The 9,823-nt window shown below is 62.0% G+C and overlaps 2 protein-coding genes across 6 annotated transcripts in view; one reads left to right on the forward strand and one right to left on the reverse strand.

Annotated features, from left to right (window-relative positions):
- Positions 1-2,879, reverse strand: part of CYHR1 (cysteine and histidine rich 1) — a 14,971-nt gene extending 12,092 nt beyond the window's left edge. Inside the window, exons 1-2 of one of the 2 annotated variants that reach the window (XM_029923121.1) lie at positions 2,093-2,879; positions 1,735-1,887 (exon numbers count right to left, since the gene is read on the reverse strand). In XM_029923121.1, the coding sequence (XP_029778981.1) occupies positions 1,735-1,887; positions 2,093-2,185 (246 nt within the window). In that variant the 5' untranslated portion in view covers positions 2,186-2,879. The remainder of the gene's footprint in view (positions 1-1,734; positions 1,888-2,092) is intronic. The other variant, XM_029923120.1, reaches the window with a different exon arrangement.
- KIFC2 (kinesin family member C2) overlaps positions 2,859-9,823 on the forward strand; it is a 7,793-nt gene continuing 828 nt past the window's right edge. Inside the window, exons 1-18 of one of the 4 annotated variants that reach the window (XM_029923068.1) lie at positions 2,859-2,877; positions 3,343-3,467; positions 3,710-3,791; positions 3,966-4,123; positions 4,243-4,381; positions 4,543-4,667; positions 4,751-4,816; positions 4,905-5,033; positions 5,428-5,505; positions 5,621-5,732; positions 5,809-5,918; positions 6,351-6,459; positions 6,569-6,726; positions 8,609-8,713; positions 8,795-8,916; positions 8,997-9,120; positions 9,324-9,453; positions 9,551-9,807. In XM_029923068.1, the coding sequence (XP_029778928.1) occupies positions 3,393-3,467; positions 3,710-3,791; positions 3,966-4,123; positions 4,243-4,381; positions 4,543-4,667; positions 4,751-4,816; positions 4,905-5,033; positions 5,428-5,505; positions 5,621-5,732; positions 5,809-5,918; positions 6,351-6,459; positions 6,569-6,726; positions 8,609-8,713; positions 8,795-8,916; positions 8,997-9,120; positions 9,324-9,453; positions 9,551-9,807 (2,079 nt within the window). In that variant the 5' untranslated portion in view covers positions 2,859-2,877; positions 3,343-3,392. Of the gene's footprint in view, positions 2,878-3,114; positions 3,468-3,709; positions 3,792-3,965; positions 4,124-4,242; positions 4,382-4,542; positions 4,668-4,750; positions 4,817-4,904; positions 5,034-5,427; positions 5,506-5,620; positions 5,733-5,808; positions 5,919-6,350; positions 6,460-6,568; positions 6,727-8,608; positions 8,714-8,794; positions 8,917-8,996; positions 9,121-9,323; positions 9,454-9,550; positions 9,808-9,823 lie in introns of those variants that run through there. The other 3 variants (XM_029923067.1, XM_029923066.1, XM_029923069.1) reach the window with 3 other exon arrangements.

Genomic DNA, 9,823 nt, shown 5'->3' on the forward strand with positions numbered 1-9,823 from the left:
GGTGCCCCGACCCCGCAACCCGCTCCCTGCGCCGCCGCCTCAATGGGTCTGGCCCGCGCGTCGCCCCAAAGCTGCCGCGGCCACCGACCCCGGCGCAGCCGCCATCTTTGTTTTTGCTGCGCGCTCCCCCTGCCGCCGCCGCCGCCGCCACCGCCCCCTCGGTCTCCCTGTCACGTGAGATGTGCGAACCCAATGGGAGAGCCGCTCAGGGCTAGACGGCACGTCAGCCAGACCCAATAGGCGCGCAAGGATGCCCGAGGGCCCGCCCCTGCAGAAGGTAGGCAGGAAGAGGGCGGGGCCCAGGGCGACCTGCAGAGGGGCGCGCGCCCGGGACAGGGAAATCCTAGGGTTGGGGGCGTGCGCGCCGCTTCCGGTCTGTCTAGGGTGCGGCCCACAGTCCCAGGGCCACCAGAATGGTGAGCGTCCCTTGTCAGCCAAGTTGGGGTGTGCTTGCGCCTTTCCCCCAACACTCAGGCCTGTGCACAAGAAGCTCTGGCCTGGCTTGCTGGACTGAGAAAACCCGCGGGCCACTCGGGTCCTTCTTGTTTGGGACCAGGTGTGCTTCCACAGGACGCAAGCATAGGTAATCCCGAGAAAGGGCTCTGGGCCCTGAATCTAACCCACTGTTCTGCCCAAACGCATTTCGTAACCCTGGGGTTGGGAGCTGAGGAGGGGTCTACTTAGGAAAGTGAGGGTCTTGGGAAATCAGGACCTGCCTTGCACAGGCCAATGGGTAGATGAGTACATGTCAAGTCAGCTCTGAGTGGGAATGTGCATTTCTGAGGACAGCTGTAGTACAGCCCTGGCAGCCCGTGAAGGTCACTGTCCCAGAGGGCCACATGCCAGGCTGTGCCAAGGATATTCAAAACTCCACTATGTCCCAAGAGAGCAAGGGCCCAGGAATAGGTCTTCTCAATCCAGGGGCAGAACAAAGGTGACAGCAGGAGGTCTGGGTGGGAGAGGCCCCAGGGCTAGTTCCAGGACAGCCCTTTTCTTTGCACAGGGAAACCAGTTGTCCTGGAGCTTTAGAGGACTCACGGGAGGACCCCTCCCTCCATCCCCTTTCAAGAATGGGCAGATTCCATATTCCTGCTGAGGTTCCTAAGGTTTATTGGAGACCAAGCCTCTCTCTGAATCCAAAACCATGGCCTGCCCAACATGAGGCCCCAAAATGTGCCTGCGACCCCATCTCCTTAATTCTGGTCTAGGTGAGTCCCCAGACTGAGCCAGAAAAGGGAAAGTGCCCAAACTGTCTCCTGACCAAGGCATCCATTACCGTGCAGCAAGCTCTCTTTGGGAGGCAAGAGAGTCCATCCTTAGGGAAGGAGGCCCGCAGGAGCAGGCCAGTGGGAGGAGGAGGTGGTAGCCAGGGCAGAAGCCCCACCTTGCTGTCTGCAAACATCACTCCCACTGCAGGCGCTGTGTGTGCAGGGCTCGGTGGTAGGCCCAACTGCCTGCAGCCAGGGCACAGCGACAGACGTCCTCCTTTGGAAGCAGCAGAACTTTGTCCTCCTCCAGCCGGCTCAGGAGGCCTGCAGCCCCCAACATTGCACCTCCCCACATTCCATAAGTGTTGGTCGTGAAAACAGCCACAATGAGGATGGTCACTGCAACCACCAGCACCACTGCCTGACCAGCCACAGAGCGGCCCTCAGCACCAAGATGGTCACCAGCCACTGCCAGCACCATTCCTCCTCCCAGGAGCAGGTTGGCAGAGGAGCGGTCCCCATTCACCCAGTGGAAATCGAAGGCCAGAAGGGGCAGGCCGATGACAGTGGCCACCCAGGCTCCAGCAAGATAATCTTCATCTGTGCCCAGCCCTGGGGCCAGCAAGGTGGCAGAGGCCAAGGCCTGGAGCAGGAAGCCAGCAGCGGCCCCTCGGCTTGCCTGTCAGCACAAGGATAGAAGGAGATATGGGGGTGGGGAGCCAGGACGTTGCTTTAAGGAGAGAAGGGTGTGGGGGTCTCATGCAACCCTGGCCCCCAGACTCGACCTCCCACCACCCTTTCCCTGATATGGGGAACTGGACCAGATCCAGGTCCTTGCAGTTTTGGAATGGGATACATCCCTGCCCAGGCCCCAGGGTACTCACCTGCGCAGTGCTCACCGCTGCGTGCAGAGACACCACTCCCAGTGCTATGTGGGACAGGGTCGTGCTCCACTCACTCCACAGCTTGGAGGCCATGCCGCCTCTGGTGGTAGTGAATGTGAAACAGGAGGGGGATCCTCAACTTTGGAGAGGAATAAAACGCCGAAACCGGCGACCAGGAGCCCTAAGGGCGACTCTCCAGGACTTCCAGTTTCCAAAGCCCCATTTCTAAATATTGGGATAGGCTCATCCAAAACTTTCCGGAGCCCCAGGGCCACTGGACACAATTGTGGGGAAGAAGAACCTAATTTGGCCTGGAAAAGGGAGAAAGCGGCGCAGGGCCTGATCCTGGGTGGGCGTGAGTTCTGGGGCCTTGGAATCCAAGTGGGGGTGCCAGACCTCGGGGAGAGTTGCGCGCAGGCCCACTCGGCCTGGTTTCTGCGCTCTGGGAGGCGCCGTTTTCAGAACCTGGCCTGAAGAAGCTACGGCGCAGGCCTTCAGCGGTGGCTGGGCGGCGAGGCCCCACCGCAGTGGCGAGATGTAGACTGGCGTCGCCCACCACCTAGCCACCCGCCGGCTGCCTCCGGGTCTCCGGCTTCTTCCCAGCGCTGGCCGAGCGCGAACCAACGAGAGGAGCGGAAGCTAGAGCGGCGGGTGGGGGGCGGGGCCTGGGCGAAGGGGACGTTCTAGGAGAGCAAGAGGAGGTTGTCAGAGGGGACTAGGAAGAGGCAGCTCTGTACCACGATCGGGGTGTAATAGCCAGCCAAGTGGTTCGGAGGGACCGAGTGGTGAGGGGAGGGGCTGTGAAGGGATGGGCCTGAGAAAGGGACGGTTTGTGGGCGGAGCCGTGAGGGGAGAGGATTGGCTGTGAGCGGTATGGGCGGAGCTGGGAAGGGAGGGGCCAGTGGGGAGGGGAGGGGAGGGGCTGTGAAGAGATCTGGGCGGGATGAGGCGGGGCTGTGAGGAATGGTTTAAGTGGGGAGGGAAGTTTGGACTGATAGCTCTAAGGGGCGAGTGCTGTGGTGTCTTCCGCGGAGGGTTAGGAAGGATTCAGAGGAGGGGGTGTGTAGAAGCCGTGGGCCCTCTCAGCCCGGGGTCTCCGTGAAGTAAGAGTGGGAGGCGCGGGGCAGGTGTCCAGGTGCAGCCCCGGGGACCCCTGTTTCTGGCATCTCCTTTCCTCGCGCGCGCATCCTCCACTCGCGGGGGCAGGGCCGTGGGGGCGGCCGCCTCGAGCATGCGCCGCCTCTTTGCAGCTGGGACGCCGGGCGGCGCGAAGCGGGGCCCTCTGCCGCCCCGCGATTCCATGTACGCCTTCTACTCTCTGCTCATCTATATCTTCTACAGCCTCTTCCGTAGGGATGGCGGGGACCCCGCCCAGGTGAGCCGAGTGGGCGCTGCACAGCCCGCCACCCCCTTCCCGCGAGCGGGTTTTGCGGGCCCGCGCAGCGTGCGTTCCCAGAGCCCCGACGCTAGGGAGGAGGGCCGTGCTGAGGACCCTGTCTCTGTTCTGGCGGTGGAAGCGGAGACCTCAGCCCCAGCTCCCTTGGCCCAGTTCCTGGAGGAAAGGAGCCCCACAGGCTGCCTACCCACTCCTTCGGGGTCTCGCTGCTCCCTCCCTAGAGTGCCGGTGGCAATCCCGGGGGTCGCCGCTGCTCCGACCAGCCCACGGCAGAACTGTGGACCGAGCTGACAGGCCTGGTCGGTAGGTGCTGTCGGTGCATCGGGAGCGCTGCGTCCCCGGGGCCGTGAGAGAACCCCGACGTCGGAGAGAGGGAGGGGTGCCCGTGACCTCTTTGGGAGGGAGGAACACAGCCGGTGCCTTCTGGTGGCCTAACCTCCAACACCTGGACCGCAAGCCTCCCTTTCCCGCTATCAGGCCTCACAGGCTGCTCCGAGTCTGAGGATGGGCCAGAAGAGGGAGCCGAGGGCCGCTCTACCGACGTCTCGCTGGAAGAGGCTCTCGTGCGTCTTGCTGAGTTCCTCTCCGTCCAGCTGGGGGCGGCAGATAGCTGCCGGAACCCTGACCTGACCGTGGTGAGCGGGTCCCCGGAGGGTCGTTCTCCGGGAAACTCATACTCTCTCCACGGCCCTGGGTCTCCCTGTGGCTGTCATCACCTCAGTCTCCTCCGCTCAGATTCTTATCCCCTTTACAGCCGAGTGATGTCCCCCCACTGTTGACGGTGACTGGTCAGCTCTTGGCCCTTCTGGCATGGATTCGGAGCCCCAGACGGAGGCAGACCCCGCCCCAGGGTATTCATCCAGCCTCGGAGGTGCAGCCTCCCACACCTGCTGGTGAGTAAGGAGTAGGGAGTTGAAAAGGGAGTCGAGGGAGTGAAGCCCACCAGAAACTGACTGGCCTGGAGTTCGGGGTCCCGCCCAGCCTTGCTCCCGAGGTGTCCCCTCCCTCAGGTTGGAGATTTCTTCAGTCCTAACTTGAGTCCACCCCACCCCAGGATTCCCACCTCAAGAAGAAAGCCCTTCCCTTTCACCAAGGGTTGAGGCCCAAGGGCAGAACCCTCTCCAGTTGGAGGAGGACCAGAGGGCTTGGCAGCGGCTGGAGCACCTCATCCTAGGACAGGTGAGGGGCCCAGAAGGGAACTGGACTGGGGTGGGAGGGAGTGGAAAGAGATGCTCCATCCTGTGCTCCTCTCTCCTTCCCAGCTAGAGGAGCTGAAGCAGCAGCTAGAAGTGCACGAAGAGGAGCTGGGCCGATTACGCCTGGGCGTGGTAAGGCTGCTGGGGGTGGGGCTCCAGTAAGGGGACTAGAGATGGGCCCCAATTTTCAGGTGAGTTAGCAGGCCTCTTTCTCCGGCAGGGGGCAACAGACTCAGAGAAAAGGATTCAGCATCTAACCCTGGAGAATGAAGCTCTGAAACAGAGCCTGAGCCTCACTCGGGACCTCCTGCTGAACTGGGGCCCAGGCCCCTCCCCCAGGGCCCCCCAGGTATGCTCCTTAGCTGCCGCCATTTCTGTAGTCTGGGGCTCCTGAACACTGGCGTCCTCAGGATCTAACGCTGCTGGAACAGAGGCAGGGGGGGGACATCTCTGACCTTTAAGGGATTGTGGACAGGCCCTGGGATGGTCTGTGCAAAGCTGCCCGAACAAGGAGACCAGTGCCCATGGGAGAACACCTCGAGCCTGTCCCATGGCACTCCAAGTGACTGACTTCACGGACTTGGGGAAAGGAGTCCTGTCTGGAGTTGGGAGACATGGATTCATGAACAGCTCTGCCTGGCCCTCTGTTTGAATTCCCCATCTATGAAATGGGGCTGCTGGAGTGCCCCTTCCCGAGTTTCTTCCATGCTCCACAGCTGACAGGGCTCCCACTCTTCCTGCAGGCGGAGGCAGAGGCATTGGTGGAGCTCCAGAGTCGGCTTCAGGAAGCCCAGGATACCACAGAGGCACTTCAAGTCCAGGTGGGCACTGAGCCCAGGGGCCGGGAAGTCCTGGTGCACTGGGAGGAGGGTGTCTGAGGCAGGGCCTGGTAAGTGCCTATTTCCTCAGTGACAGGGGTGGAATTGGGTGGGACAGTTGGGGGTGCAGGAGGTGCAGCTACAGGGCCTCCGGGGGGCCCTTCGGCAGAGACAGCAGGAGACTGAGAACTGCAGAAGGGAGCTGCAGCAGATGCATGGGCAACTGGCAGGTAAGGGGCAGGTCCAGAGGGCTCATGGGAAGGCCAGGTGGTCCGGGCTTTCCCTCACAACGAACTCTCCTGCCAGGACTTCGGGCATGTATGGCCAGTCTGCGACAGGGCTGTGGGGACCTCCGAGGACTGGTCAGCACGTTTACCCAGAGCTGTCAGTGTTCGCTCAGTGAGGCCAGGGGCCAGGTCAGGACCATCTGCCCCTTCTCCAGAACATGCTCTCTTGGCAGCCCAATTACTGTTCTTCCATGGGGAGCCCTGGTTCTTTCTTCCTTCCCAGCCCCAGGGAGCTGCCTGCTCTAATGGAAGTTGTAGGCTCTGGAATCAGAACAGCTTGTGATTTCACACACCTTGGGTGTGATCTCATTTCTGTCTGTGCAAACGGTGGGGTGGGGAGGGGGTCTGTAAACCCAAACCCCTCACAAGATGATCAACCCCAGAGGAGACAGAGGTCTTCCCATGATCCTCCTGAGGTTCTGAATTTCCATCCTGGGCCCACTGAACGATGCCCATCTGGGCTGAAAGCCACTGGAAGCTGTAGATCACCAGATTGCCCTCGCACCGGCCCCACCCCCACTCCTCTGGTGCCCCCACTTCCTCACATCCCTATTCCACCAGGTATCCTGGGCCCTGGGGGCACTGTCAGCTGGAGGGGCTGGAGCTCAGCTCCCTGAGGAGCAGCAGGGGCCCCCAACCGGATGCCCCGGGCGGCTGCTGGAGCTCAAGGGTATGGCAGGCTTGGGAAGTGGAGGGGTGGGGCGGCAAGCTGGAGGAAGTGGAGCCTCTGCCCGCTTCGGGGCCTGGGAGGCGGCCCACTGATCTCATCTCCATCCCAGGAAATATCCGTGTGCTGTGTCGACTGAGGCCAGGGACACCCTCCAGCCTGGTAAGCTTGGAGCCTGGCCCCAGCGGCACTGTCACCACCTGCTATCGAGGGCGCCAACGTTGCTTCCGCCTGGACTGGGTCTTCTCTCCAGAGGCCAGCCAAGAGGAGGTGATGCCCCGCCCTTGCCCCTGTGCTGGCCTTCCCTCAGACTGCCCCAGAGTCAGAAGAGGCTCCAGGTTCCCCTTCATCTGGCTTCCCCAGTGTCTGGACTCCAGTGAGCGGAAGGGAGCAGGAGGAGCTGGGAGGCAGGAATGACAGTCTAGTTGGGTACCTCCTTCCTTCCAGAAATTTCCCTCTGCACCCCCCTACCAAGTTCTGCAGTTCCGGTGGAAATAAGCCTTTTCTGGTTTAACAGAAAGGTCAACATTTTTATTTTATTTTTTAATTAAAAAATGTTTTTATTTCTTTTTGAGAGAGAGAGAGAGAGAGAGAGAGAGAGACACAGCATGAGCAGGGGAGGGTCAGAGAGAGAGGGAGACACAGAATCTGAAGACAGGCTCCAGGTTCTGAGCTGTCAGCACAGAGCCTGACATGGGGCTTGAACCCACGAACTGTCAGAAGCTTAACCCCACTGAGCCACTCAGGAAACTAAGGAAGACGAAACTTGTCTGAGATGATGGTTACTGCTCACACGGAGCTGGCTGCAGGGTGCAGCTAGCATGCTGCTGTGGTGGGGACACTGCTGTGACCCCGTTACCCCCCTTCTAGCCCTGGTGGGGTGGGCCGGCTCTCAGGGCAGGCTGGCCTCCTTGCCTGGTGGCCAAGGAGCCAGTGGGGGCATAAGTGTGAGCAGGTGGCGTTGCGCCTCAGCGCTCTCCCACTGCCTGGTGCAGATCCTGGTGCAGAGCCTTCACACACTCCTTGTCTCTGTCCATATGCTTTGTCTTCAGAACTTCCAAAGCTCAGGAAATGGAGCCTCAGAGCTGGAAGGGGATTAGGGAAGGAGCAGAGCTAACAGATTCCAACCTGTGTTGGCCTTACTGGGACACTGTGTGATGAGGGTTTGGCAGGTGGTCAGGGCTCCCTCCCCCACTTCCTGGAGCACCACAGCTGGTTTTCACCTGTTTCTCTCTTTCACACACTTCCCCTGGCCCCAGCCTGCATCCCAAGTTTGCGCAGCCCTCTGGACAGGGCTCTCCAATTCAATGTGTCTGAATGAAGGAATTAAAGGCATCTTTCAGTGAGCCCCCTCACCTGTGTTTCCCATCTGTTCAGGGCACCACAGTTCCCCCATCACGGTCACCCCCAGTGCTTCCTCCCATTCACGGAATATTTAGTGACCTCACCGGCAATTCTGGATTCTGCCCTCATTGCTGGCAGCCAATGCACGAGGCAGAATTCAAAGGCTACTCAGTTGCCAGACCCCTGGGGAACAAAAGCTGGCCGCGGGGTTGCTCAGTAGCTGCTGTTGGGGTCCAGATGCCAACAGGATACAAGTCCCAGCTCCACCTGCCCCTCAGCTGCCTCTCTGCACCCTTGCAAGGCCAGGGTCCCAGTGATCTCGGCTGATCACCATCCTGCACGCCTGTGGGGCCTCTCTGGGCTGATCATTTGTATGCCAAATGCTGCTAGGCCTCTTGGTACATGCTCCCCTTTAATCCCTCCAACAGGTGCCACTGTAGTCATCACCTCCCAGAGGGAAAATCTTGGCCTGGAAGGATGATTTATGCTTGGCTTCCGGTCACACCTAGGGTTTGAACCTGGCAGCCAAGTCCAGCACTTGGGCCTTTGGCTGCTGCTCCCTGGGCCTGCCTAGTGGTCCTCAGAATGCCAGTGCCCTGTCTCCTGTTCCTTCTCTTGTCACCTTCCTTCCCTTTGCCTGGTGAATTCTTGTAAATGCCACCTTCTCCAGGGAGCCTCTTCTGCCTATCAGGAGACCCACACTTCCACCATGCTCCCCTAGGGCCATCCTCCCAGGGGAATCAAGCTTTGTTTCCACTGTGTCTCAGGTCCTGGGGCTTAGGACTCCTCCCACCCTTCCCACCCCTAGGTCTTCAGGGAGCTGCAGCCTGCCGTGCTGTCCTGCCTCCAAGGCTACAGCGTCTGCATTTTCACCTATGGCCAGACAGGGACAGGGAAGACCTACAGTATGGAGGTGGGAATGGGGGACCCTGGGTGGCTCATGGGGCCAGGGGCTCAGATGGGAGCCTGATGCAGCACCCCACCCTATGCCCAGGGCCCACCAGAGGACCCTGGGATAGCTCCTAGGGCGCTGCAGTCACTTTTCCAGGAGATGGGGACTGGAGGGCAGCACCGTGTGACTCTCAGCATGGTGGAGATCTACAACGAAGCTGTCAGGTCAGGGCCTGCTGCGCCTCCACCACACCCTGTGCCCTGTCAGTGACCCTAGGACCCTCAGAAACTGTCTTCCTCTGCAGGGACCTCCTAGCCCCAGGGCCTCCTGAGCGCCTGGCCGTGAGGCAGGGCCCAGCAGGCCAGGGGGGCATTCAGGTGGCTGGCCTCACCTACTGGGACGTGCCCGACCTGGAGATGCTTCACCAGGTAAGGCTGCCCCTCCTCCCCTGCCTCTCCGCAGGCCTTCAGCCCCCCCCCCCCCCCCCCCCCCCCCCCCCCCCCCCCCCCCCCCCCCCCCCCCCCCCCCCCCCCCCCCCCCCCCCCCCCGCTTCGCCTGTGCTCCCACTCCCCACCCGGAGACGCAGACCCGGCGGCGGGCCGCAGACTGGCTCTATCCCTCCGCCCTCCAGATGCTGAGCTTGGGGAGGAGCAACCGGGCCACCGCCGCCACCAGCAAGAACCCGCACAGCTCCCGGTCGCATGCCCTGGTCACGCTGACACTGCGCACGGCGTCCCCACCGCGCGGGCCAGGCACCGCAGGTACCGAAGCTCGCGCCAGAGCCGCGTGGTGGGGGGAGGGCCCCCGCAGCACCCGAGACCAGGGCCCCCTCCACGTCGGGCTCGCTCGCCCCTGCAGGCACGCTGCACCTGGTGGACCTGGCCGGATCCGAGCGTGCCTGGAAGGCAGGGGCGGCCGGCCCGTCGCGGGGGGACCGAGAGGCCGCCCAGCGTCTGCGGGAGGCCCGGACTATCAATCGCTCGCTGCTGGCCCTGGGAGGCGTGATGGCCGCGCTGCGGGCCCGCCGGCCCCATGTGCCCTTCCGCGACTCGCAGCTCACGCGCCTGCTGCAGCCGGCGCTCGGACCTGGCGCCACCGCGGTGCTGCTGCTGCAGGTGGGCGGCCGCAGGC

The sequence above is a fragment of the Suricata suricatta genome, chromosome 15 (genome assembly GCF_006229205.1).
Source record: "Suricata suricatta isolate VVHF042 chromosome 15, meerkat_22Aug2017_6uvM2_HiC, whole genome shotgun sequence".
Classification (NCBI taxonomy): Eukaryota; Metazoa; Chordata; class Mammalia; order Carnivora; family Herpestidae; genus Suricata; species Suricata suricatta.